Consider the following 25,050-nt stretch of genomic DNA (forward strand, 5'->3'; position numbering starts at 1 on the left):
GGGAGGCTGAGGCAGGAGAATCACTTGAGCCCAGGAGGCAGAGGTTGCAGTGAGCCGAGATTGCGCCACTGCACTCCAGCCTGGGAGACACAGCGAGACTCCATCTCAAAAAAAAAAAAATGTTTCTTTTCTTTTCTTTTTTTTTTTTTTTGAGACGGAGTCTCGCTCTGTTGCCCAGCCTGGAGTGTAGTGGTGCAATGCAATCTCGGCTCACTGCAACCTCTGCCTCCCAGGTTCAAGCAATTCTACTGCCTCAGCCTCCTGAGTAGCTAGGATTACAGGTGCCTGCCACCACACCCAGCTGATTTTTTATATTTTTGGTAGAGACAGAGTTTCGTCATGTTGGCCAGGCTGGTCTCGAACCCCTGACCTCATGATCTGCCTGCCTTGGCCTCCCAAAGTGCTGGGATTACAGGTGTGAGCCACCGTGCCTGGCAAGTGTTTTGAAACTAGAGAGAACCGGCCGGGCGCGGTGGCTCAAGCCTGTAATCCCAGCACTTTGGGAGGCCGAGGCGGGTGGATCACGAGGTCAGGAGATCGAGACCATCCTGGCTAACACGGTGAAACCCTGTCTCTACTAAAAATACAAAAAGTTAGCCGGGCGTGTTGGCAGGCGCCTGTAGTCCCAGCTACTCGGGAGGCTGAGGCAGGAGAATGGCGTGAACCCGGGAGGTGGAGCTTGCAGTGAGCTGAGATTGCGCCACTGCACTCCAGCCTGGGGGACAGAGAAAGACTCTGTCTCAAAAAAAAAAAAAAAAAAAAAAAAAAAAGAAACTAGAGAGAACCGGGAATCGCACGGCACTCTGAGTGCGACAAATGCGGAGTCGCTCACTTGGAAATGGCTCATCCTGTGTTATGCGAATTTCTTCCCAATAAAAAAGTAAAATACAAAGGGACCAAGTGCAGTGGCTCACGCCTATAATCTCAACACATTGGGAGGCTGAGCAGGGAGGATTGCTTGAGCCCAGGAGTTCAAGACCAGTCTGGGCAACAAAGGGAGACTCCATCTCTACAAAAAATTAAAACAGTAGCCGGGTGTGGTGGCACATGCCTGTAATCCCAACTATTCAGGAGGCCAAAGTGGGGAAATTGCTTGAGCCCAGGAGTTCAAGGCTGCAGTGAGCTGTGATTGTGCCACTGCACTCCAGCCTGGGCAACACAATGAGATCCTGTCTCTAAATAAATGAATAAGTAAAAAGAAACGCAGCTGGCACCATCTGCCCTGGGAAGTGGGTATTTGCAGAAGGGTTGAAGGGAAGCAGGGCCCCTCCGAAGACCCTGCTCTGAGTCTGTGCATCTAAGAAGGGGTCAGAGTTGGAGAGTCCCCATGGCCCCTCCCTGTGTCTCCCTGCTGCCTTGGGGCCAGGGAGGGAGGCGGGGGAAGGAGAGGAGAGAGGAGAGGGAGGGAGAGGAGGGAGGGGAGGGAGAGAAGCAGGGGAGGTGTGAAGCAAATAAACACGCCGGCAGGGTGAGGTTCTTTTTTGGTCCTTTTTTTAAAATCATTTTTAAAAAGTTACAAAACAATATCATTCATCATATATTCTTATTTTCCTTTTTTTTTAAAATTAAAGTAATAAAAAAGTCACTTTATAAAATAATATAAAAGGGCTTGATGGGTGGGGCCAGGTGGGGGCTGAGCTGGTGGACTGAGGAATCCAGTGCTTCTCTTCTGGCTACCCCTCATCGTTGGGAAGGACCCCCAGGCCACAGCTGGGGATGACAGCAGGTCCCTTGTCTCTGGCTGGGCTGTGGGAGAGGGGCAGGGAAAGCCGGGGCAGGAGGGCAGTGGGCAGACCCAGACAGGGGGACGGCTGCGGCCCTGTCCTGAAGAGACGGGAGGGCCTGCTGGTGGGGGGTGAGGTGGCACTGGGGCAGCGGGTGTCTGGGCCCCTCAGTGCTAGCTCCTCCTCCAGACAGTCCGCCTAGCTTCCATTGCTCAGCATCCCCAGCAGCTCACTGGGCTCCAGTCCCTGCGGCTGGGCCACCGTCTGCATGTCAAAGCCCATGTGCATGAGGAACTGGGCCACGTTCATCTCTTGCCCCGTGAACTGGTCTCGGACGGTGGGGCATGAGGGGTTGCAGTGGGGCCAGGGGCAGCTGTCCACCAGGTGGACGGGGCAGCCCTTGAGGGGGGTCTTGCTGGCCTTGTGGCTGTCATGGAGGCTCCTGTCCCAGCAGTGCAGTGCTCGGGGCAGCGACGTCCCCTTCACCTGGACATCCGTCCAGTGGCTGCAGAGGAAAACCGGGGGGGGGGGGGTGTCACGTGGGGAGTGGCATCAACACTGAGGCAGCTGTTGTTTTTTTTTTTTGAGACCAGCCATGGCACGATCTCGGCTCACTGCAACCTCCGCCTCCCGGGTTCAAGCAATTCTCCTGCCTCAGCCTCCCAAGTAGCTGGGATTACAGGCGTGTGCCACCACGACTGGCTAATTTTTGTATTTTTAGTAGAGATGGGGTTTCACTATGTTGGCCAAGTTGGTCTCGAACTGACCTCAGGTGATCTGCCCCCATTGGCCTCCCAAAGTGTTGAGATAACAGGCGTGAGCCACCATATCTAGCCTGTTTTTTTTTTGTTGTTTTTTTTTTGAGACAAGGCCTCCCTCTGCCTCTCAGGCTAGAATGCAGTGGTGTGATCACTGCTCACCGCAGCCTCAACCTCCTGAGTTCAAGTGATCCTCCCACCTCAGCCTCCTGAGTAGCCGGGATTACAGGTGTGAGCCACTGCTCAGCCTGAGTCTTTTTTTTTTTCCGAGATGGAGTTTCACTCTTGTTGCCCCCAGGATGGAGTGCAATGTTGCAATCTCAGCTCACTATAACCTCCGTCTCCCGGGTTCAAGCGATTCTCCTGCCTCAGCCTCCCGAGTAGCTGGATTACAGGCACCTGCCACCACACCCAGCTAATTGTATTTTTAGTAGAGACAGGGTTTCACTATATTGGCCAGGCTGGTCTCGAACTCCTGACCTCAGGTGATCCACCCGCCTCAACCTCCCAAAGTGCTGGGATTACAGGCGTGAGCCACCGCACCCAGCCCAGGGCTGAGTCTTAATTCTTGCCATACAGCTGTTGGTACAAGTGGCTCTGGCACCCCTACAAGGAAATCCCACCCCTAGAAGCGCCAAGAAGAGGCTCGTGGGAGGCCAAGTGCGGTTGAGGAGCCTGTGGACTTTTGAAGTTGATGTCATGGACGCAAGTTGCCCAGGGCAGGGAAACTGACCTCCGGATGATGATCTCATGGGAGAGGCAGGCAGGGGCAAAGCTGGCTCTGTTGGAGAGGAGACAGTGGCTCGTGAACTCCCCACTCCCTCAGCCCCTTTTCCACCCCCACTCCCCTAGAGCTTTCCCCCGCCTGGCCATCGCCCCTTCCTGTTGCTGTGGCTGCCAGCTGCTTCTCTGGCCTGGGCCTCCCCCTATTTGGCCAGCTCCCGGCTGACCCTTCTCCCTTTGTGCCTCAAATCCCTGCTCAGAGTCCACCTCTTCCAGGCAGGCCCTCCCAGGTGACAGCAGGAGGCTGCCCTAGACAGGCAAATATTCTGCTACTATCCAGAACTCTATTTTTATTTTATTTTGAGTTGGGGTCTGGCTCTATCGCCCCAGCTGGAGTGTAGTGGTACAATCGAAGCTTGCTTGCCTCCCACAGGCAGGGTTAGCTCACTGTAACCTTGAACTCCTGGGCTCAAGGGATCCTCCTGCCTCAGCCTCCTGAGTAGCTGGGATTACAGGTGATGCCACCATGCCTGGATAATTTTTGTATGTGCAGTACAGACAGGGTTTCACCATGTTGCCCAGGCTGGTCTTGGACTCCTGGCCTCCAGCAATCCTGCTGCCTTGGCCTCCCAAAGGGGTGGGATTATAGGCGTGAGCCAGTATGCCAGGCCCAAGACCTCTCTCTCTCTGTGTGTGTGATATATACACATATATATGTATTTTTTGAGACAAGAGTCTTACTCCATCGCACAGGCTGGAGTGCAGTGGCACGATCTCAGCTCACTGCAACCTCCACCTCCCGGTTCAAGTGATTCTCTTGCCTCAGCCTCTTGATTAGCTGGGATTACAGGTGCCTGCCACTACAGCGGACTAATTTTTGTATATTTTGTGGAGATGGGGTTTTGCCATGTTGGCCAGGCTGGTCTCGCACTCCTGACCTCAGGTGATCGACCTGCATGGGCCTCCCAAAGTGCTAGGATTATAGGTGTGAGCCACCGCGCCCAGCCTACAAGACCTCTATTTTTTTTGTTTTGTTTTTTCTTCTTTTGTTTTTTTTAGGACCTCTATTTTTAAATAAAGAGGGAGCTACCCGGCGTGGGGCTCCCGGGGCCCACACACTCACGGCACGTCCTTGAGCGTGTGGCGCAGCTCGCGGCCGAGGTTCTGGATATACAACCGCAGGCCCTCCTGCACTGGCTGCCCCGTCAGGTGCACATTGTCCACCGTCAGCTGTGCCTCGTCAAACAGCCACTGTACCACGAACACGGGGCCTGCGGGCGGTGGGGCTCAGTTCGGCCTCCCCATGACTCCCGCTGCTGCCCCCCACCCTAGGCTCAGAGCCCCCCACCCCAGGCTCAGAGCTCAGCACCCCCAGGTCCCCGCTGCTGCCCCCGACCCCAGGCAGAGCTCAGCACCCTCCCAGGCCCCCTGCAGTGCTGCTGAGGCTCACAGGCCAGCTAGCCTTGGCCCAACTCTCCCCAGGGGTGTCAGTCATAAGCCCCCACAGAATGTGGCTTCCTTCTTTCAAACCAGCCTTTTTATAATCCATAGGTTCATAACTAAATAAATAAACTGCCTTTCCTTGAAGAAGGGCTCTTGTTAATCCTTCCATGACCTTGGCCTGGTTCTCAGCGACTCCACTTTCACCGAAATATGGTGATGATGCCCTTGCATATAACCTCACCATTCCTCAGAGCGTGGGGCTGGGGAGGAACTAGCCCGGGGCCCTGCAGCAGGGAGGGGCAGCACCGGGATGAGCTCCAAAGCACACTAGCCACCGGTATAGACAGGGTGACCACCTGTCTCACTTTGCCTGGGACTGGGGGGTGTCAGTGCTGAGGGCAGGCAAGTCCCAGGCATGCCGCAGCGACTAGGCCCCCTGGCACACAGCCGGCCTCCTCCCTGGACCAGAGCAGTGGTCTCCAAGCCCAGCCCAGGAGACTGGAGTCCATGCTGGATTTTCAGAAGCAAGGAAGCGTGGCCGCCCCTGCTGCCCTGTGTGCTCTGCACTGCCGCCCACTCACAGCGCAGAGTCGGGTAGACCTTGTAGCCAAAGAAGCAGTTCCACTCCTCGCCCTCCTGGAACTGGCGTCGGCAGCGCTCTGGGACCACCCCGTTCCAGTACCTGGAGCCACAGCCACAGGTTAGGCTGCCGTGGGCCTCGTCCCCCGGAGCCCCCCACCCACAGATGCCACTCCACCCAGGCCCTTTTGGGGCAGAGCTGCATCAAGAGGACGGGCCCTCTCCGCTGGGGCACCTGATGCCACGGCGGATGGCCTCCGTGGGCGCACACGTGATGGTGTCGACGCAGTCTGTGTGGCGATACTGCTTGTTGTCCAGGAACCAGCCGGAGTCAGCCAGGCCTCGCACCTGGATGGCCGGGTAGCCCAGCTCCTCCAGCTGCTCAGCCACACGGTCCACATTCAGTAGCACCCCGGTTCCCCCCGCGCTGCAAGGAGGGCCAGACGTGAGGCCAGGTGGCTGGGGAGAGGCACTCACCTCCCCCGAGTCTGCTCAGCGTCAGCCCATGCCCCGAGGGGGGCAGGAGTCCTGATGCATTCTGAACTGCGGATGCATTCTGCATTCTCTTTTCAGCTGCAAGACCTATGGCCGCCCCCTCCAGAGCAGGCCAGGGTTCAGGTTGGCAGGCCACATTTCCCTGACACAGCCAGGCTCTCCCCTTCCTCCTCCCCTTCCTCTGTCTGTCTCTTTACCTCAGTTTCCTTATCTGAAAATGAAGATAAACTATGTGGCCTCAGGCCCTTTCATCTGTTCCCCATATGTCCCCTGGGTCTCCTGTATGCCTGCTGGGATACAGGGACCCACAGGGGTGATCCTCACCTACTGGGCCCTGGAGAAGGGGCATTAGTCCATGGCCAACCCCTAAGCAACGACTTAGGTCCCTGCAGCCCAAACCTTCCCCTATATCCAACAACCATGGCGTCCAGAAGCATCCTCTGGACAGCATCCGGTTACCCAGCACTCTGAAGCCAGGCCTCAGAGACGTCCCCAATGATGCGGGTTCTCCCAGCTCCAGCCTCTCACCCTCCTAGCCACCTGCCAAGATCTGCACAGGCTCCACTCCATCCTCGCCTCCCATACACTCCCACCCCACACCCCTTCCATTCGCCCTGCACACCGTCCTCGCCCCTCACCTCCAGCCCTGCCCCGCCCTGCCCACCTGCTCCCGGCCAGCAGCAGCACCTTGGCCCCGCTCAGCCCTCTGCCCAGAAGCTCCCGCACCACCTCCTGGATGATGAGGGCACCCATGAAGGCGTACTCGTCTGCAAGAGGGAGGGGGTGGCCTCAGGTAGGGACCTGGGCAGAGAGAACCACCTCCTACCCCAGAATGGCTGGCAGTGGAGTTCTTGCCCCGCTAGGGGACTGGGAGGAATCTTCTGAGAAGGGGTCAGGGGCTGGGGTGGACTGGAGGAAGGTGGGTGCACCAGGCCATGCTGGGGCCTCCTCCCCAGGGAATATTCAGAAATAAGGATCCCCTGCAGACGTGGACAAGCGGGCAGTGGGTGCATGGGGCAGGCACCCTGGGACATACTGTCAAGGGCTTTGAAAGCACAACAAGGCTGAGAGTCAGCTTTTCCCCAGAAACCCCCCCGTCCTGCCTCATCCCTGTCCTGCCGTCCCGCCTCGTCCCTGCCCTGCTGGGCCCTGGGAAGGCCGAGACTCACTCTTCTCAGACTTGGATGAAGCCCCGCTCCAAACATCACTGGAGCAGTAGGGGATGAAGCTGCAACGCAGAACAGAGTGAGCCTGTCACAGCGCCTGCTGCCCGGCAGCCTCCAGAAAGGACCCCCAGGACAGGACCCCCAGAAAAGATCATCCCAGGACAGGATTCCCCTGGAAGGACCATCCCAGAATAGAACTTCCCCTCAAGAAAGACCTCCAGGATAAGACCCCCCAGGAAAGACCAACCCAGGACAGGACCCCCCCCAGGAAAGAAGGACCATCCCAGGATAGACCCCCCCCACAAGGAAGGACCAACCTAGGACAGGATCCCCCGGGAAGGACCATCCCAGGAGAGGACCCTGCCAGGAAGGACCATCTCAGGATAGACCCCTCCCCGCCAGGAAGGACCATCCCAGGACAGGGCCCCCTCCCCACCACGGAAGAAACACCTCCAGAACCCCCCTAGGACAGAACCTCCCCAGAAGAACCGTCCACAGCAGGACCCCCAGGAAAGACCATTTCAGAATATGACCTCCCAAGGAAAGACCCCCAGGAAGAACCACCCTCCAGGCAGGACTCCCAGGCAAGACCCTGCACCCCCTTACACCATGTTTGCGTTCCACCAGTAGGGGTTCTCCTCCGGCTGTGAGGACAGGATCCCTGTGCCTGGGGACACAGAGGTGGTGGGTCTTTCTAGTGGGAGGAGGCTGTGTAGGGACGGGTCTGGGAACCCTGGTGAGGAGTTGGGGCTCCTACTTGGCCCCAGCAAGGGAGGTGTGCTGGTGTTGCTGGCCCGAACCAAGGTTGCCGGGAAAGTGGAGGACAGTTGGGTTTAGTTACCCCCGGGAAGCCACCATGGCCACGGTGCCCCGCTAGGCTGGACACCAGGTCTGACCTTGACTTCAACCCCTTGCCCTGCTTTGACCCCGGGGAGGGCCAGAGCCGCTGGGTAAGCGCCTGAATGCTAATGTGGAATGGGCCCCAAAAAGCGAGAGTGAAAGGCGCCCCTTCCTCTTAGGAAACCCGGGCGCCGGGCTGGGCATGATGTGCGGGGTGGGGGCCTCGCTGGGGCTCTAGGACGCGGGCGCGGCTTCCTCCCGGGCCTCACGTCGAGACCGCCTTCCCCAGGGCTCGCCGCTGACCTGTGCGAGTGCGCGGCCAGTCCCGGGAGCTCATGAGGCGCCGCATGGTGTCGTATCTGGAGTCGCAGTTCTCGCGGTTGAAGCAGTACCAGCCGCCTGCGGACACCACTACCGCTCAGGCCCGCGCGGAGAGACCCCCGGCCTCCCCACGCCTCGGCCCCGGACGCACCTTCCAGGAAGAGGAGCCACCGCCGACTGCCCCTGGACTCCTTCAGGTAGTAGCTGCGGGGAGAACGCACCGCGGGGGGTCGGCCAGGGCCACAGACCCGCCGCGCCCTGCGCGCCCGACTCTGGCGGAGGGAACGCGCCACCTGTTCCGGCCGCGCGCGACGGTCGCACGGGGGCGCCCTCGGCCAGGCCCACGCGGAGCTCAGGGACGGCGGCCGTCCCGAGAGGTGGCGCTCGCGGGGCGGGGAACGGGCCGCGCGGGGCTGTGGTCCGTGGAAAATCCCCGCGTTCCGCCCGGCGCGGGTCCCGCTATCACCTCGGCACGGGCGGCGGTCCTCCTGGGGCGCGCGGCGGCGCTTGAAGCGTGAAACGCGTCCGCACTGAAGGAGCGCGCTTGGCGGGGGAACGGGACGCTGCGGGGAGCGCGGGAGGCGCGGACCGCACCGACCCGGCCGGGGAGCCTTCCTGCCGAGCCCCGACCCCACGCCCAGGTCTCCCGCTGTCCCCGGCTGTCCTCGGCCTGTTGAGCGCGTGGGCGCCCCCGCCGCTCCCCGAACCCTGGCCTCACGTCTTTTATCTACTTCGGGGCTGCGGAGAGGTGGGCAGCAGGCCTATCCCCGCCCTCTGGTGTCGCCGGTTCCCTCTGGAGCCAGGCGCGCTCTCGGGCTGCCATCTCCCCGCCCCGGGACCGAAGGACGCCAGCAGAGCGGCTGGGCCCAGAGGCCGAGGGGTCAGTGCCCGAGCTGGCCCGGGACCAGCCCTTCCAGCGCCGCTCCGCTCCGCTCCCCACGCAGAGAGTCACCAAGCCGGGCCCTCCTGGGGGCCAGGATCGCGGGGCGCCCGACGGAAGCCCTTTCTCCCTGGGGAGAGAACAGCCGCGGCCCGCAGGAAAGGTCCAGCCGGAGACCGGGCGCGTCGGGCGGGGCGGGGAGGCGCGGGGCGCGGGCCTTACCCGGCGGGGCTGCCGTCGTTGCAGGTCACCGAGGTGTTGAGCAGGAGGTGCAGGCGCAGGTCCTCGTTGAGCTGCTGCGCGGAGCAGGGGTACAGGGACTGCGCCAGGCTCTTGACCTGCGCCATGAAGCTGTCCATGTTGCCCTCCACGGCCGTGAAGTCCAGCGGGAAGCTCTCCACGGGCTGTCCGGCCGCCGGCGCCGCCTCGGTCCGCGGGGGAGGAGGCGGCTGCTGACCCCGGCGCCGCCAGGTCTTCTTGCCCTCGCTGCCCCCGGCGCAGTGCAGCAGGCCCAGCAGCAGCAGCACGCGCACCCCTCGGCCCATGGCCGCGTCCACCTGCGGGGAGCGGGTGGCCTTGAGGTGGCGGCGGCGGGGGATGCCCGGCCGGGGGTGCCGGGCCGGGGGTGCCGGGAGCACTGGCCGCTCCTGCTCCCTCGCCCCCGCTCCCGCCCGCCGGGCCTGGCGGAGAAGGCGCGCGCGGCTGGGCGTCGAGGCGCTCGGGGCCGGGTGCCGTCGGCCTCCGCAGCTGGGGCTCCGTGCCCGGCTGTCCGAGGGCAGCGCAGGGTCTAGGTGCGCTGGCTGCGGCCCGCGCCAATGAGCGGCGGGGGCCGAGGCTGGGCTTATTTGCGGGGGCCGCGGCGGCCCGGGTGCCCGCGCGTTAGATGTGCCGCCGCCGCCGCCTGGGCTCGGCGGAGGGGGGAGGGGGCCGCGCTCGCTCTTTTCTTGGCGGAGGCATCGCCTTTTCTTCCCAAACCGCAAGCCTGACGGAGGGGCCTGGACTACCCCGCCGCGGCCGCCGGAGGCGCTCCCGGCCCGGCTCCGTGGGGGGGCAGCGCGGCCGGGCGGCCCCGGCGGCTCCATTCACCGCGGCCAGCCCGGCGCCGCCGCCCCCGCCCCCGGGGCAGCTGGAAGGGGCGGCGGCGACGGGGAGGGGCGAGGCTTTTCCGCGCCGGCGGTGGGGGGGGGGGGCGGGGAACTCCGCCCGCGGCGCAGCTGGCCGCGCCCGACGGGCTGGGGGCGCGTAGCGGGCGCGCTCACCTGGAGCCGCCACTGTCCCTCCCATCCCCCAGTGCCCAGGCCCAGAGCAGGCCGTGGAGGACTCGGACCCCGGCCCGCATCTCCCCACCTCGCGCAGCCCTGGGGCCCCGCTCTCACCGCGGCCAGCGCGGGCGGCCCAGTGGCCCCGTCCTCTCAGCGCCCCTGGCCCTGCGCCGTCCCGCTGGTGCGCCCTGCTCGGCTGCGCTCCCCCTCTGGCGCTGGCGCGGAGCCGCCAGGGACTTTTATCCAGCAGGGCCCCCCGGGATCAAAGCGGCGGCGGACACAGGGCTTCGAGCCGAGGGCCCGGCAGCAGCGGCGCCGGGGCCTCCTGGAGAAGCGGACAGGTGGGGCGCGAGGTCCTGGCTCCCTCGGAGACCTGCGAGAGGGACCGCGAGCCCCAGCAAGGCGCCGCAGGGGAGTCGCCCGGTTCCGGGGCGCTCCTGCTGGCGCTGGGGTCAGAGAAGCAGCTACGACTTAAGGAGATCACGGGGCCAGAGGTGAGGTCCTGGATCTCCGCCCGCCCCAGCCTGGCTGCTGGCCCCGTGTCGAGGACCCCCAAGAACCTGCCCCAGCCGCCACTGGGGGAGGAGGCCAAGGGTCCAGTGGCTGCCCTCTAGGCCTCTGCTTGGGGCCCTTCATGCCACGAAGAGCACCTGCTCCATGCTTCACCTTGGAGAGCACCCCTGTCCACTCCCGAGGCTCCGGGCAGTGGGGTTAGAACAAGGCTCCTGTGGGAAATCAGTACTAGAGCAGGGTGAACAGGAGGGGCTCAGGAGTCTTCCTGCTGGGGTGGGTGGGGGTGGGATGGACAAAAGAAAGGAAAGGACATACGCAGGGCCAGCGGGGCCGGGCAGACTTTCTCCTTCACCCTCCGGTCTGCAGCCTGCTGGGCGCCATGACACCCATTTTAAAGACAGGAAACAGGTCTTACGTTTTAGGACAAGGATCTAGACGCAAGCAGAGCTTCCAGAGCCCCTCCTAATTCAGGACAGTGGGGAGCCTACGGCACCACGTGGGGCAGGAGAGCAGAGGCGCAGGGCCGTGCCTGCAGCCAGGATGCCCCTTGAGCCGCTGGCCGGGGCCCTGTGGACGTCCTCCTTGCCAGCCCCGGGCTGAGTGAGGAGCTTAGGGAGAAAGTCCCAGCGCCACCTGCACCTGCAGACAGCCGCGTTGCCTGGGCTCTTGTGAAACAGAGAGACCAAACGCTGAGAGCTGTTGCCCCGCGCATTCGATGGGTGTAAGGCACCCCAGCGTAAACCACAAGGCCTAAGATCAGGCTGGGGTGCCCTGGAGGCCAGCCTAACCTGGGGACACTCTCAGAGGGAGGCAGGCTGTTACAAACTCAGGTCCATTCCACATCCTCCCCCCTCCTCACAGGACAGGTTGCAGCATTTTCCTGACGAGGGGAACTGAGGTTCAGGGACACTAACAGAAGAGCTGAGGTTCGCCCTTAGCTCTCTGCTGACTCAGAAACCCCCCCTGCTGTCCCTCCGCCATCGGGTCAGTTTAAAGGCCACGTGTGGGGCTGGCCAGGGGCAGTAGCTTCAGACACAGGTCCCATCCTGAGGTGTTCTCCCACCCACACCCTGGCGGGGAAGGCTGACCCAGGGCAGATTTCAGCGTCCAGCAGGAACCTGTCCAGAAGAGGCCTCTCCCGCTGGGTACCTGTTATTCCAAGTCCGGAGCATGATGGCATCTTCCAGCTGGCTGCACAGGGTTGATCTTCACACCGCCCTAGCTCTGAGCCATCTCTTGGTGCAGTGTGGAGATCCCAGGGAAGGCCTGTGACCTTTCCTTATGCTTCTGCTTCCTCTTATTTATTTATTTATCTATCTATCTTTTTTGAGCCAGAGTCTTGCTCTGTCACCCAGACTGGAGAGCAGTGACGCGATCTCAGCTCACTGCAACCTCTGCCTTTCGGGTTCCAGCAATTCTCTTGCCTCAGTTTCCCGAGTAGCTGGGACTACAGGCGTGTCCCATCACGCCTGGCTAACTTTTTTGTATTTTTATTAGAGACGGGGTTTCACTGTGTTAGCCAGGATGGTCTCGATCTCCTGACCTCGTGATCCGCCCACCTTGGCCTCCTGGAAGTGCTGCGATTACAGGTGTGAGCCACCGTGCCTGGCCGCTTCCTCTCCTTTAAAGTGGGGTGATGACTGTGCCTCCGTCAGAGGGCTGTTGTGGGATTATATGAGCCCATTTGTGAAAGTGCATGGTGGGGGTGGCAGTTATGATCACCGATGAAAATTCCAGGACGGGAGAAGAACGTGCGTGTTACAGTTTCTGACGTCTCCTATAATGCGATTGAGCCTGCATGTTGAACCAAAATGAGTTGACATTTTGGCTTATTCAACACTGGTAGCAGACACAAGAAGGGGCTGAAACCCAAGACTTCCCCAGAAACTCTCTGCCCTTCTGTCCACCTCCCCCATCCCCCTCTCCTCTGAAGCCCCTTGCTATGACTGGATGACTGACAAGGCTGCAACCCTATGGCCGGGGACAGGGCTCCTGAGGCTCAGCAGCTGCTCATACCCATGTCCTCCTCTTAACTCACACCGACTGGCTCTGTCCTCACACTTCCCCAGCCCCTGGGGCAGCTTTATCCTCTGCACCCAGGACTCCCCACCCGGAGTTTTGAGCACCCAGAGCCTGGCAGCAGCTCCCGTGGCGGGTCCTATGGGCCAGCAGGTGCTGGGCCTTTGCTTCCAGGCCACCTGCCTCAAGACGGGACTAACCTGGCCCTGACAGGTATAAGGATGATAGGTATAAGGAAGGGGGACCCAGGTCCACCAGTAATGGGTCAGATGCTACCTCATGCCCACTAAGATGACCACGATCAAAAACACAGAAACTACCAAGTGTGGGTGCAGCTGCGGCGACACAGGAGCCCTAGAGCATCGCTGTGGGGATGGACAGTGCGGTGGCCATGTCCCTAACCGTGGAAAACAGTTTGGTGGCTCCTCACTATGTTACACAGAACACGTGACCCAGCAGTCCCACTCCCAGGGATACACCCAGAGAATTGAAGACAAGTGTTCAAACAAAAACTGGCTCATGAATGTTCACAGCAGGACTAGTCACAATAGCCAAAAGGCGGAAAACAGCCCCAAAGTCCATCAGCAGAAGAGTGGGTAAACATAATGGAACACAGCTATACAATGGAATATATTCTAGCCGTAAAACAAACGAAGTTCTGACACGCTGCACTGTGGATGAATCTTCAGGATATCAGCCAAGTGACATGAGCTGGACACTGAAGGGCACAGGCGGTATGATTGCACTCATTTCGAGTGTCCAGAAGAGGCAACTTCATAGAGACAGAAAGTCCGCTGGTGGTTTCCAGGAGATGGGGAGAAACAGGGAGTGATTACTAATGGGAACAGGATTTCTCTTTTTTTTTTTTTTTTTTGTGAGACAGAGTCTTGCTCTGTCACCCAGGCTGGAGTGCAGTGATGTGATCTTGGCTCACTGCAACTTCCGACTCCGAGGCTCCAACAATTCTCCTACATAGCTGGGATTACAGGCGTGCACCACCACGCCCAGCTAATTTTTGTATTTTTAGTAGAGATGGGGTTTCACCATGTTGGTCAGCTGGTCTCTGACCTCAGGTGATCCACCCACCTCGGCCTCCCAAAGTGCTGGGATTACAGGCATGAGCCACTGTGCCCAGCCGGTACGGGGTTTCTTTTTGGGGTGATTAAAATGTTCTAAAATGGATTGTGGTAATGGTTGCACAATTTTCTGAATGTACTCTGTCATGGGATTAGATTTTTTTTTTTTTTTGAGATGGAGTTTTACTCTTGTTGCCCAGACTGGAGTGCAATGGCTCGATCTCGGCTCACTGCAACCTCCCCCTCCCGGGTTCAAGTGATTCTCCTGCCTCAGACTCCTGAGTAACTGGGATTACAGACAAGCGCCACCACGCTCAGCTAATTTTTTTTTTTTTTAATTTACTAGAGACAGGGTTTCACCATGTTAGGCTGATCTTGAACTCCTGACCTCAGGTGATCCACCTGCCTCGGCCTCTCAAAGTGCTGGGATTACAGGCATGAGCCACGGCACCCGCCCCGATATTTTGAAGTAGTTAGTTTTGACTGAGCACGGTGGCTCACGCCTGTAATCCCAGCACTTTGGGAGGTCCTGGCAAAAGGATTGCTTGAGCCCAGGGGTCCGAGACCAGCCTGGGCAGCATAGCAAGATCCTGCTTCTATCTAAAAGAATCAGCGGGTAAGACCAACGACGATCAGGCTGGGCACAGGGCACAGGGCACCAGGCGGCGGGGGTGAGGCCTGAGGCCTGGTGAGTGGAGTGGCCAGCTTGGGGTGGAGTGGGCTGGCTCCACTCTAGAAACCTTCCTGGCAGGTAGGGTGTTTCAGAACCCTCCTTTTGCATATTAGACAGATACTCACTTTGTCTGCACCAGAGCGGATGGGGTAGGACAGCCAAGTACCCGCCGCTGCATGGCCTGCAGTTGTGTCTCGGATTCCTCGTCTGTAAAACAGGGATGAGAACAGCACCTGCCTCACAGGGTCCTCGTGAGCATCAAGGGTGCAGGATGTTTGGGGGCTCTGCTCGGCGTCTCCGGCGATGACCATGGGATAAATGACAGTTATGCTGCCCAGGCGCCGTGGGGGTGCAGGCGATCCCCCAGGGACCAAGGCTGACTGCGAGGGCAGACATGGGGGCCTGGCAACAAGAGCACCACAGTGCCTATCCCAGGCTGCATGGTTGCGTGTGGTGTCCCTCACAGGGTGTGCCCTTCTCTGCTTCCCTGGCCCTGCCCCATCCCCACTGTCCTGTTCAGAGAGCACCACACAGGGTTCCCCAGGCTCCCATTCAGGTGGCACCAGGGCTTCTGACTGAGCCTAGACTCTGTGTGCCCCGCGGCAGGAAAGCTGGGGAAATGAAGGCCCAGAGGGGGCTCTGTGCTTTAGGAGAGGCACCCCGAGACAGGATTGGGTGAGGGTTCAGTTCACTGCCTCCCCCTGGGGAGGGAGCTGGGGATGCATAGGTGGTTCTGAGTCAACTCACCGGGGTCACGGCTGTGCTGGGGGGCCGGAGCCCACGCCCTGGGAAAAAGGGGTCAGGACAGAACATTTCAGGAAGCAAGGGCCCAGGCTGGCGGGCAGGCGCAGACGGAGAGAGAGGAGGGTGTGATGGAGGGCAGTTGGCGGTACAGGGGTCTCCTCGAGACCCCGCGTGGGGCCTTGGAGCTTGGTGATAGGAGCCTCCAGCACACAGCATGTCAGACAGCCCGGGGGGACCCGGCTTCCTTGTTCAGACTGGAGGCGGCTCCCTGCCGCACATCCCGAGCCCCTCCCCCCAGGGCCTTGAGCGCCAGGGCCGCTCTGGGCTCCAGCTGCTGCCGGCCGTCTGGGGCCCAGCTGTTGTGTGCTGGCCTCAGCCGCCCCGCCCCGCCTGGCCACCTGGGCTGCCCTGCGCCCCAGCTGCTGGCCTCTGAGGCCCAAGTGAGCAGGGAAGTGAGGCGGGCCACCCGCTTCCCCATGTGGCTGGCTGTTGGGGGAGGCCGCCCGCTTCCCCCTTGGCTGGCTCTTGGGGGAGGCCCTGCTCTCCAGCCGGCTCAGAGTGGGGGAGGTGCCCTGAGGCCAGGCGGTGCCGTCACAGAGCTTGGCCCCCTTTTGGTTTCCCCCAACCTCCTTTTCTGGCCACCCCATCCATCAGAAGGACCCTTCTTGGCCTCATATCCTTGGACCTTGATGAGCCAAGTCCCTTGTCAGGCGCTGCTGTGGCTCTCGCCCAGGTCCTTGGAGGGGCGAGGGGGGCCCCTGGGCGGGGCGGCTGCTCCTGGGCTTGGTGTTGGCGCTGCCCTCTCCCTGGCCCCAGTGCCTGGGAGTGAGTGGCCTCTGGGTTCCCTGGTGGAAAGGATCGGCCTTGCCCTAGGACGTCCTTCACCTAGGTGAGAGCTCCTAGAGCCCAGCGGGGAGGCCGAGGCTGTCATTTTTGGACCCAGGTATTTGGCGGGATCTGCCCCTCTTGGCACCCCTGCAGCTGAACTCCACCCCATCCCACCTCCTCCCTATGGCTTCACCTGGCTGGTGCCAACATGCAGCCTACTGGGCTAACCATGGATTGGCAGGGCCACCAGGGAAAGGCCACCTTCCAAAGCTGGGGGAGGAAGGGCATGGGGATGGGGGAGTCCCAGCTCATCAGTGGAGATGCAGCCTCTTGGCACATCACGCAGAGAGTGTGTGGCTCCTTCCTGGACAGGTGAGGGAGGCTGGAGGTCAGGCTCCCAGGTGCCAAGGGGAGGGGCAGAGAGGCTGGTCCTTTGCCCTCCCAGCTGCCAGGCTCCACCGCCATCACGAGCTGCAGGCCTCAGCCCCCACCCGTCCAGCCGCTGGTCCCCACGCTCCTGCTCCTGCCGCAACAGCAGCGGCAGCAGGCCAGGGAGGCCATGTGACCTTCGCTCGCCCTCCCTCCCTCCCTGTGATCCCCACGTGGCCTCTGGGGAGGCAGAAACAAACCCTCAGATCTTGCCACTGGGAACCTTTCAGCGCCAGCGACATCAAAGAGGGGCGGCGGCGGCGGGGGCGGCCGGCGGATGCTTCTCTTAAAGGGCCACGCCACTTTTAATTCAAAGCAGATCCTGGGAGCAGCTGTCTAGCTGCTGTCTGGGAGGGAAGGTGGCAGCCAAGCCCTCTCCAGACCCGGCTGCAGTTACTCCTTAGAACTAGTTCAACCGGGCTGGGTGCGGTAGCTCATGTCTGTAATCCCAGCACTTTGGGAGGCCAAGGCAGGGAGAACACCTGAGGTCGGAAGTTCGAGACCAGCCTGGCCAACATGGTGAAATCCTGTCTCTGCTAAAAACACAAAAATCATTACAGAAGGAAAACTCATCAGATGAAAAAAAAAAAAAAATCAGCCAGGCATGGTGGTGTCGCGTGCCTGTAATCCCAGCTACTTGGGATGCTGAGGCCCCGAGAATTCCTTTAACCCAGGAGATGGAGGTTAGAGTGAGCTGAGATCACACCACTGCACTCCAGCCTGGGTGACAGAGTGAGACTCTGTCTCAAAAAAAAAAAAAAAAACTAGTTAAACCGGAGAGGGGTGGGGACCGAGAACAAGAGCCAGCACTATGCCGCCCTCAGAACAGAGGCTGAGCAAGGTCCCAAGTGGCCAGACAGCAGCAATGTAGAAACCAGATTCGTTTAATGAAATAGTGTGAGCCCTCTCGCACATTTATGTATGAGCTGCGATTCTTTTATTATTATTATTTTTAGAGACAAGGTCTCACTCTGTGTTGCCAGGCTGGACTGCAGTGGTGCGATCACGGCTGATTGTAACCCTGAACTCCGGGCTCAAGTGATCCTCCTGCCTCAGCCTCCTGAGTTCCTTGGACTCAGGCCTGCACCACCACACTCGGTTACTTTTTAATTTTTTTGTAGAGATGGGGTCTCACTATGTTTCCCAGGCTGGTCTTGAACTCTTGGGCTCATGTGATCCTCCCCCTTAGCCACACCAGATGCTGGGATTACAGCCGCGTGCCACCCTGCCTGGCCCTGAGGTGGGATTGTGAACCTGCCCAGGTGTCTATCCTGCCTGGAGGCCACTGACTGAGGCCAGAAGGGAGGCAGCTCCACGAGCCACAGGAAGCTTCCCTGACCACCTCCCATTCATTTGCCTGAGCCCTGTCCCAGGCACAGGGACATGGGGCTGGGATGGTAGGCGTGCCTTTGCAGGGCTTGTCTTCTGGAGGAGGCACATGATGAAAAGTAGCTGTTCAAGGGGCTCCCTGACAGGTTGACAGGGTGACAGGGGAAGGGAAGACAGGAAAGCCAGGCAGAAGACAGCCCCTGTGCTGGGCCTTCAGTGGGCCTGGCAGGGGCCCCGGGCAGCCCTGGGATTGACTTTGTGCAGCCTGCGGGGAGGAACCCAAACTCATCTTCTGGCCTGGCTCAGGCTTCCTGCAGCCCAGCGGGGACTCCCTGCCTGCAATGACCTCTTGGCCTTCCTGTGCCAAGTCAGGATCCACTCACCTGTTTGGCGGGTGCTACAGGTGAGGATCCGAGGCCTGGGCAGGCGAGGCTCTATGTTGGAGGCCAGCACAGACCAGGTCAAAGTTCAGTTCAGTGCAGGTAGGGGGCTGGACCTCGTGCCTGGACCATTCCACGCCTGGACACTGTGACCTCCCATGCAACGTCCAGCAGTGAGCACTTTGTGCTTTTGACTTAGTGCATGGTGGAGAAGAGTGGAGTCACAGGTGGCCGCAGAGTGGGGTCATGCATAAATCTTTGAAAACGTGGGTGGGCTGCAGTGATAACAGCAAAAGAGACTGTGACATCCTGTGGTCACCTGTTGTATAAGGAGGAAGGCAGGTTAAGAATCTACATCTGGCTGGGCGCGGTGGCTCATGCCTGTAATTCCAGCACTTGGGGAGGCTGAGGTCGGTGGATCACCTGAACCCGGGAGGTGGAGGTTGTGGTGAGCCACGATCACGCCACTGCATTCCAGCCTGGGCAACAGAGTGAGACTCAGTCAAAATATATATACACACACATATATATATATATTTGATTCCAAAGTATAAAGACATGGCCTGACCTGTTTCTTCTCCCACTCATCCCCATAGACAACCATTTTCTTTTTTTTTTCTCTTTTTAGAGATAGAGTCTCGTTCTGTTGCCCAGCCTGGAGTGCAGTGTTGTGACCATAGCTCACTGCAGCCTCAAACTCCGGCCTCAGCCTCCTGAGTAGCTTGGACTACAGGCACACGCCACCACGCCTGGCTAATTTTTTTTTTTTTTTTGAGACGGAGTCTCACTCAGTTGCCCAGGCTGGAGTGCAGTGGCTCGATCTCCGCTCACTGCAGGCTCCACCTCCTGGGTTCACACCATTCTCCTGCCTCAGCCTCCTGAGTAGCTGGGACTACAGGCGCCTGCCCCCACACCCAGCTAATTTTTTTGTATTTTTTTTAGTAGAGACGGGGTTTCACCGTGTTAGTCAGGATGGTCGCGATCTCCTGACCTCGTGATCCGCCCGCCTCAGCCTCCCAAAGTGCTGGGATTACAGGCATGAGCCACCGTGCCCGGCCAATTTTTTTTTTTTTTTTTTTTTGAGACAGAGTCTCGCTCTGTTGCCCAGGCTGGAGTGCAGTGGTGCTATCTCGGCTCACTGCAACCTCCGCCTCCTGGGTTCAAGCAATTCTCCTGCATTAGCCTCCTCAGTAACTGGGATTACAGGTATGCACCACCACGCCTGGCCAATTTTTGTATTTTTAGTAGACGGGGTTTCACCATGTTGGTCAGGATGGTCTCGAACTCCTGACCTTGTGATCCACCTGCCTTGGCCTCCCAAAGTGCTGGGATTACAGGTGTGAACCACTGTGCCCGGCCAAGAAAACCATTTTCATTAATTTCTAGGGTAGCCTGTTGTTTTTCTGTTTGCAAAGATGAGCAAATTCCTGTGTCAGGTGCCAGGTGGGCACATATGTAGATTCTTTTTTTTTGTCTGAGATGGAGTCTTGCTCTGTCGCCCAGGCTGGAGTGTGAGTGCAGTGGTGCCATCTCGGCTCACTGCAACCTCCACCTCACGGGTTCAAGTGATTCTCCTGCCTCAGCCTCCAGAGTAGCTGAGATGACTGGCACGCACCACCACGCCCGGCTAATTTTTGTATTTTTAGTAGAGGTGGTGTTTCATCATATTGGCCAGGCTGGTCTTGAACTCCTGACCTCAGGTAATCCACCCATTTTGGCCTTCCAAAGTGCTGGGATTACAGGCGTGAGTCACCGCACCCCGCCTGAATCAAATAAACCTTTTGAACAATGAAAATATAGCACTATAAAAAAGGACGGGCCGGGCGCAGTGGCTCACGCCTGTAATCCCAGCACTTTGGAAGGCCAAGGAGGGCGGATCACCAGGTCAGGAGATTGAGACCATCCTGGCTAACACAGTGAAACCCCATCTCTACTAAAAATACAAAAAATTAGCCAGGCGTGGTGGTGGGCACCTGTAATCCCAGTTACTCCAGAGGCTGAGGCAGGAGAATGGCATGAACCCGGGAGGCGGAGCTTGCAGTGAGCCGAGATCATGCCACTGCACTCAAGCCTGGGTGACAGAGCGAGGCTCCATCTCAAAAAAAAAAAAAAAAAAGGATGAAGAAAAAAACCCCCAAATTTAGTAAAAACCAAAATAAATAAACCTAACCAAACCATGCATCAAATTGTTAAACGAACCTAACCTGACTATAATGGTTAATTGTATGTGTCAACTTGACCAGGCTAAGGGATACCCAGAGAGCTGGTAAAACCTCATGGCTGGGTGTGTCTGCAAGGATGTTTCTGGAAGAAATTAGCATTTGGATCAGTGGCCCAAGTAAAGAAGATCCACCCTCACCACAGCCGGCAGGAATCATCCAATCCGTTGAGGGCCCAAATAGAACAAAAAGGTGGAAGAAGGACAGATTCTCTGTTCTGGAGCTGGGACATCCATCCTCCTGCCCTTGGACATTGGAGAAGGGCAACCTGGTTCTCAGGCTTTTGGACTCCAGGACTTACACCAGCCGCCCATCCTATACTTCTTGGGCTTCAGGGTGGGAGTTACACCTCTCGCTCCCCTGGTTCTCAGACCTGCAGACTTGGATTGAATTAAATTATATTGTAATTATATTATAAACCAATGTATTGAGTTATACACTGGTTTTGGGTATTGACTTATACACTGGTTTGAGTATTCAGTTATATACTGGTTTATAATACACTGGTTTTCCTGTCTCAAGCTTGCAGACAACCGACCATGGGACTTCTTTCTCAGCCTCCATAATCATTTGAGCCAATTCCCATAATACATTTCCTCTTTTTTTTTTGAGGTGGAGTCTCGCTGTGTCACCCAGGCTGGAGTACAGTGGTGTGATCTCAGCTCACTGCAACCTCCACCTCCCGAGTTCAAGTGATTCTCCTGCCTCAGCCTCCCAAGTAGCTGGGACTATAGGTGTGTGGCACCACACCTGGCTATTTTTTGTGTTTTCAGTAGAGATGAGGTTTCCCTGTGTTGGCCAGGCTGGTCTCTTGTATATATCTGTGCATATCTTATTGGTTCTATTTCTCTGGAGAACCCTATAATACACTAACCTAACCTAACACAGAAAAACAAATTAATTCAAATAACTTTTGAACACAATTCTCTATATTTCTCTAATGGGACATACTCTAAAGGACAAAAATAGCCACAAAGAGATCTTGAAATTTTCACAGTAGATCTGTTGTTAATAGCAAGATTGCTGCAGTACCTCTGAAACTGTTTGGAGGGCATTTTAGAACAAAGCAAATGAATAAATATACTGATTTACTGACAATTAGGGTTCTCACTGTGGACAAAGGAAGAATTAGGTTGAACCATATAGGTTTTGTCATTTTTTTTGCAGATCAAAAATGATCGGCTGGGTGCAGTGACTCATGCCTATCTATAATCCCAGTACTCTGAGAGGCCGAGGTGGGAGGATCACCTGAGGTCTGGAGTTCAAGACCAGCCTGGCCAACATAGCAAAACCCCATTGCTACTAAAAATACAAAGATTAGCTGCGCATGGTGGCAGGCACCTGTAATCCAAGCTATTCAGGAGGCTGAGGAAAGAGAATCGCTTGAACCTGGGAAATGAGGGTTGCATTGAGCCAAGATCATGCCACTGTATTCCAGCCTGGGCAATAGAGCGAGACTCTGTCTCAAAAAAAAAAAAAAAAAAAAGGCCGGGTGCAGTAGCTCACGCCTGTAATCCCAGCACTTTGGGGAGGACGAGGCAGGCGGATCACGAGGTCAGGAGATTGAGACCATCCTGGCTAACATAGTGAAACCCCGTCTCTACTAAAAATACAAAAAATTAGCCGGGCGTGGTGGCGGGTGCCTGTAGTCCCAGCTACTCGGGAGACCAAGGCAGGAGAATGGTGTGAACCCAGGAGGTGGAGCTTGCAGTGAGCCGAGATCGCGCCACTGCACTCCAGCCTAGGTGACAGAGTGAGACTCCGCCTCAAAAAAAAAAAAAAAAAAAAAAGAAGAAGAAGAAGAAGAAAAGGTTAACTAGGGCAATTTAATAGAATTCAACCAAATACAAATATGGAATGAGGGAAGAAGGAGGAGAAGGCTGAGGTGTGGCTTAGAAATATTCAGATGAATTAATTTTGTCCCCTGAGAGGGCCCAGAAAGCAGTGACACCCCAGTAGCCATGAACACACTCAGCACCCAGAACTTGGTCTCTAAATCCCATTTCCTTGTAAAAGGGATTGGGGTTTCTCTGAAAAATGGCTGACTTCAGGGCTTGGGCAGGGAGGAAGTGCCCAAAGAATAATGGAAATGCCAAAAGGATGCAGGAAAGATGTCCACACTTGGACAATTAACTGTGGATTAACTCACAGTATGATATCAATGTTAGATTTCCCAATTTTGTATGAAATTATGGTGGCTATATAAGAGACTGGCCTTATTCTTTTTTTTTTTTTGAGACTGAGTCTCACTCTGTTGCCAAGGCTGGAGTGCAAGGGCGTGATCTTAGCTCATGGTAACCTCCACCTTCAAGGATCAAGCAATTCTCCCACCTCAGCCTCCCAAGTAGCTGGAATTACAAGCACCTGCCGTCATGCCTGGCTACTTTTTGTATTTTTTGTAGAGACAGGGTTTCACCATGTTGGCCAGGCTGGTTTTGAACTCCTGACCTCAGGTGATCCACCCACCTTGGTCTCCCAAAATGCTGAGATTACAGGCGTGAGCCACTGCGCCTGGCTGAGACTGGCTTTATTCTTAGGAAATACAAAAACTGAAGTATTTAGTGGCAAAGGTGCACAATGTCTTTACTGCAGCCTCGACCTCCTGGGCTCAAGTGATCCTCCTGCCTCCGTCTCTCAAATCACTGGGACTACAGGTACATGCCACCATGCCTAGCTAACTTTTGTATTTTTCGTAGAGCTGAGGTCTCACTATGTTGCCTAGGGTGGTCTCAAACTCCTAGGCTCAAATGATCCTCCTACTTTGGCCTCCCAAAGTGCTGGGATTATAGGGGTAAGCCACTGTGCCTGGCCAGAAAATGTTTTTACGTGTATATGGAGAGAGAGAGAATATGATAAAGCAAATGGGGTGACATGTAAACACTGATTTATCTGGCTAAAAGATATACAGAAGGCCAGGCATGGTGGCTCACACCTGTAATCCCAGCAGTTTGGGAGGCTGAGGCGGGTGGATCATGAGGTCAGGAGATTGAGACCATCCTGGCTAACATGGTGAAACCCCGTCTCTACTAAAAACACAAAAAATTAGCCGGGCTCAGTGGCGGGTGCCTGTAGTCCCAGCTACTGGGGAGGCTGAGGCAGGAGAATGGTGTGAACCCGCAAGGCGGAGCTTGCAGTGAGCCGAGATTGCACCACTGCACTTCAGCCTGGGCAACAGAGCGAGACTCCGTCTCAAAAAACAAAACAAAACAAAACAAAAATTAGCTGGGTGTGGTGGTGTGCACCTGTAGTCCCAGCTACTCAGGAGGCTGAGGCAGGAGAATTGCTTGAACCTGGGAGGCAGAGGTTGCAGTGAGCTGAGATTGCACCACTGCACTCCAGCCTGGCAACAGAGGGAGACTCCATCTCCAAAAAAAAAAAAAAGATATACAGGAATTCTTCGTACTGCTTTTGCAAACTTTTCTCTTTCTTCCTTCCTCCTCCCTCTTCTTCTTTCTTCTCCTTCTCCTTTTTTGAGACGGTATCGTACTACGTTGCTCAGGCTGGAGTGCAGTAGTTATTCATAGGCATGAATAGTGGTTCACTAAGGCTGGAACTTAAGCAATCCTCCTGCCTCGGCCACCAGAGTAGCTAAGACTACAGGTGTGAGCCACCTTGCTCAGCTAAGTTTGAAATAATATCAGGATAAAAGGTCATCCCTGCTATCAAAAAAAGCATATGAGCCAGCTTAAAGGAGGTCTCACTGGCCAAATTTGGACCAATTTGAGCATCAAAAAGAATGCTGACTGAATTTAAAAAATACATGAATTCATATTAATAACATATATATATATATGTATTTTGAGATGGAGTTTCACTCTTGTCGCCCAGGCTGGAGTGCAATGGTGCGATCTCGGCTCATTGCAACCTCCACCTCCCAGGTTCAAGTGATTCTCCTACCTCAGCCTCTCGAATAGTTGGGAATACAGGCACGCGCCACCATGCCCGGCTAATTTTTGTACTTTTTTTTCAAGTAGAGACAGGATTTCACCATGTCGGCCAAGATGGTCTCAATCTCTTGACCTTGTGATCCGCCCAACTCAGCCTCCAAAAGTGCTGGGATTACAGGCGTGAGCCACCGCACCTGGCCATATTTAATTTTTTTTTTTTTTTTTTTTTTTTTTGAGACAGAGTCTTGCTCCGTCTCCCAGGCTGGAGTACAGTGGCGTGATCTCAGCTCACTGCAAGCTCTGCCTCCCGGGTTCATGCCATTCTCCTGCCTCAGCCTCCCGAATATTTAATAACTTTTTAAAGAAGGAGAAGCTTGACCGAAAGTGACTATAAATGTAGAAGAAACAATAAATGTGGGAACCCATGATTTTGCAGCTTTACGGTGTAACAATGAATCTACTCATTAACTGATGCTAAAACTGTTGGGCAAATGGTTATTGGAAAAACTTGATATTTGTGGTCTCAGAGAATGACCTCACACATGCCTTAATTACTGTACAAGGAGCAAGGGAACTTGACCATGGAGAAATTTAGCAGACCCAAAGTTGACCAAGTGGTCAAACTTCACGTCCTCACTCATGGCCACGCTGATGTCCTGCACCTCCTGCTGACTTGTCACCTCCTTTCATCATTGCCCCAAACGTTTAACCAAGGATCCAGACTGTGGGACAGTCTAAGGAAAATAGGAAGACTCTTCAAAA

At 56.9% G+C, this 25,050-nt stretch overlaps 2 protein-coding genes across 3 annotated transcripts; both read right to left on the reverse strand.

Annotated features, from left to right (window-relative positions):
• Positions 1–1,452: 1,452 nt before the first annotated feature.
• On the reverse strand, positions 1,453–10,543 carry NOTUM (notum, palmitoleoyl-protein carboxylesterase). Of its 2 annotated transcripts, XM_055242217.2 has the most exons (12): positions 10,306–10,543; positions 9,152–9,486; positions 8,201–8,253; positions 8,032–8,127; positions 7,495–7,555; positions 6,892–6,950; positions 6,387–6,489; positions 5,463–5,654; positions 5,230–5,330; positions 4,329–4,476; positions 3,216–3,263; positions 1,453–2,229 (listed from the first exon to the last, which is right to left on the reverse strand). In XM_055242217.2, exons 2-12 carry the CDS (start codon positions 9,472–9,474, stop codon positions 1,923–1,925), a joined length of 1,491 nt encoding a protein of 496 aa, XP_055098192.1. In that variant the 5' UTR covers positions 9,475–9,486; positions 10,306–10,543; the 3' UTR covers positions 1,453–1,922. The 2 variants fall into 2 exon arrangements, with proteins under 2 accessions (XP_055098192.1, XP_055098191.2); XM_055242216.2 differs by having other exon boundaries at positions 9,152–10,543.
• A 2,680-nt stretch (positions 10,544–13,223) lies between these two features.
• Positions 13,224–24,929, reverse strand: LOC129461993 (uncharacterized). Its single transcript, XM_063617036.1, has 5 exons — positions 24,869–24,929; positions 18,186–18,236; positions 16,273–16,653; positions 14,598–14,679; positions 13,224–13,517 (listed from the first exon to the last, which is right to left on the reverse strand). Exons 1-5 carry the CDS (start codon positions 24,927–24,929, stop codon positions 13,409–13,411), a joined length of 684 nt encoding a protein of 227 aa, XP_063473106.1. The 3' UTR covers positions 13,224–13,408.
• Positions 24,930–25,050: the final 121 nt, after the last annotated feature.

The sequence above is a fragment of the Symphalangus syndactylus genome, chromosome 14, assembly GCF_028878055.3.
Source record: "Symphalangus syndactylus isolate Jambi chromosome 14, NHGRI_mSymSyn1-v2.1_pri, whole genome shotgun sequence".
Taxonomy (NCBI): Eukaryota; Metazoa; Chordata; class Mammalia; order Primates; family Hylobatidae; genus Symphalangus; species Symphalangus syndactylus.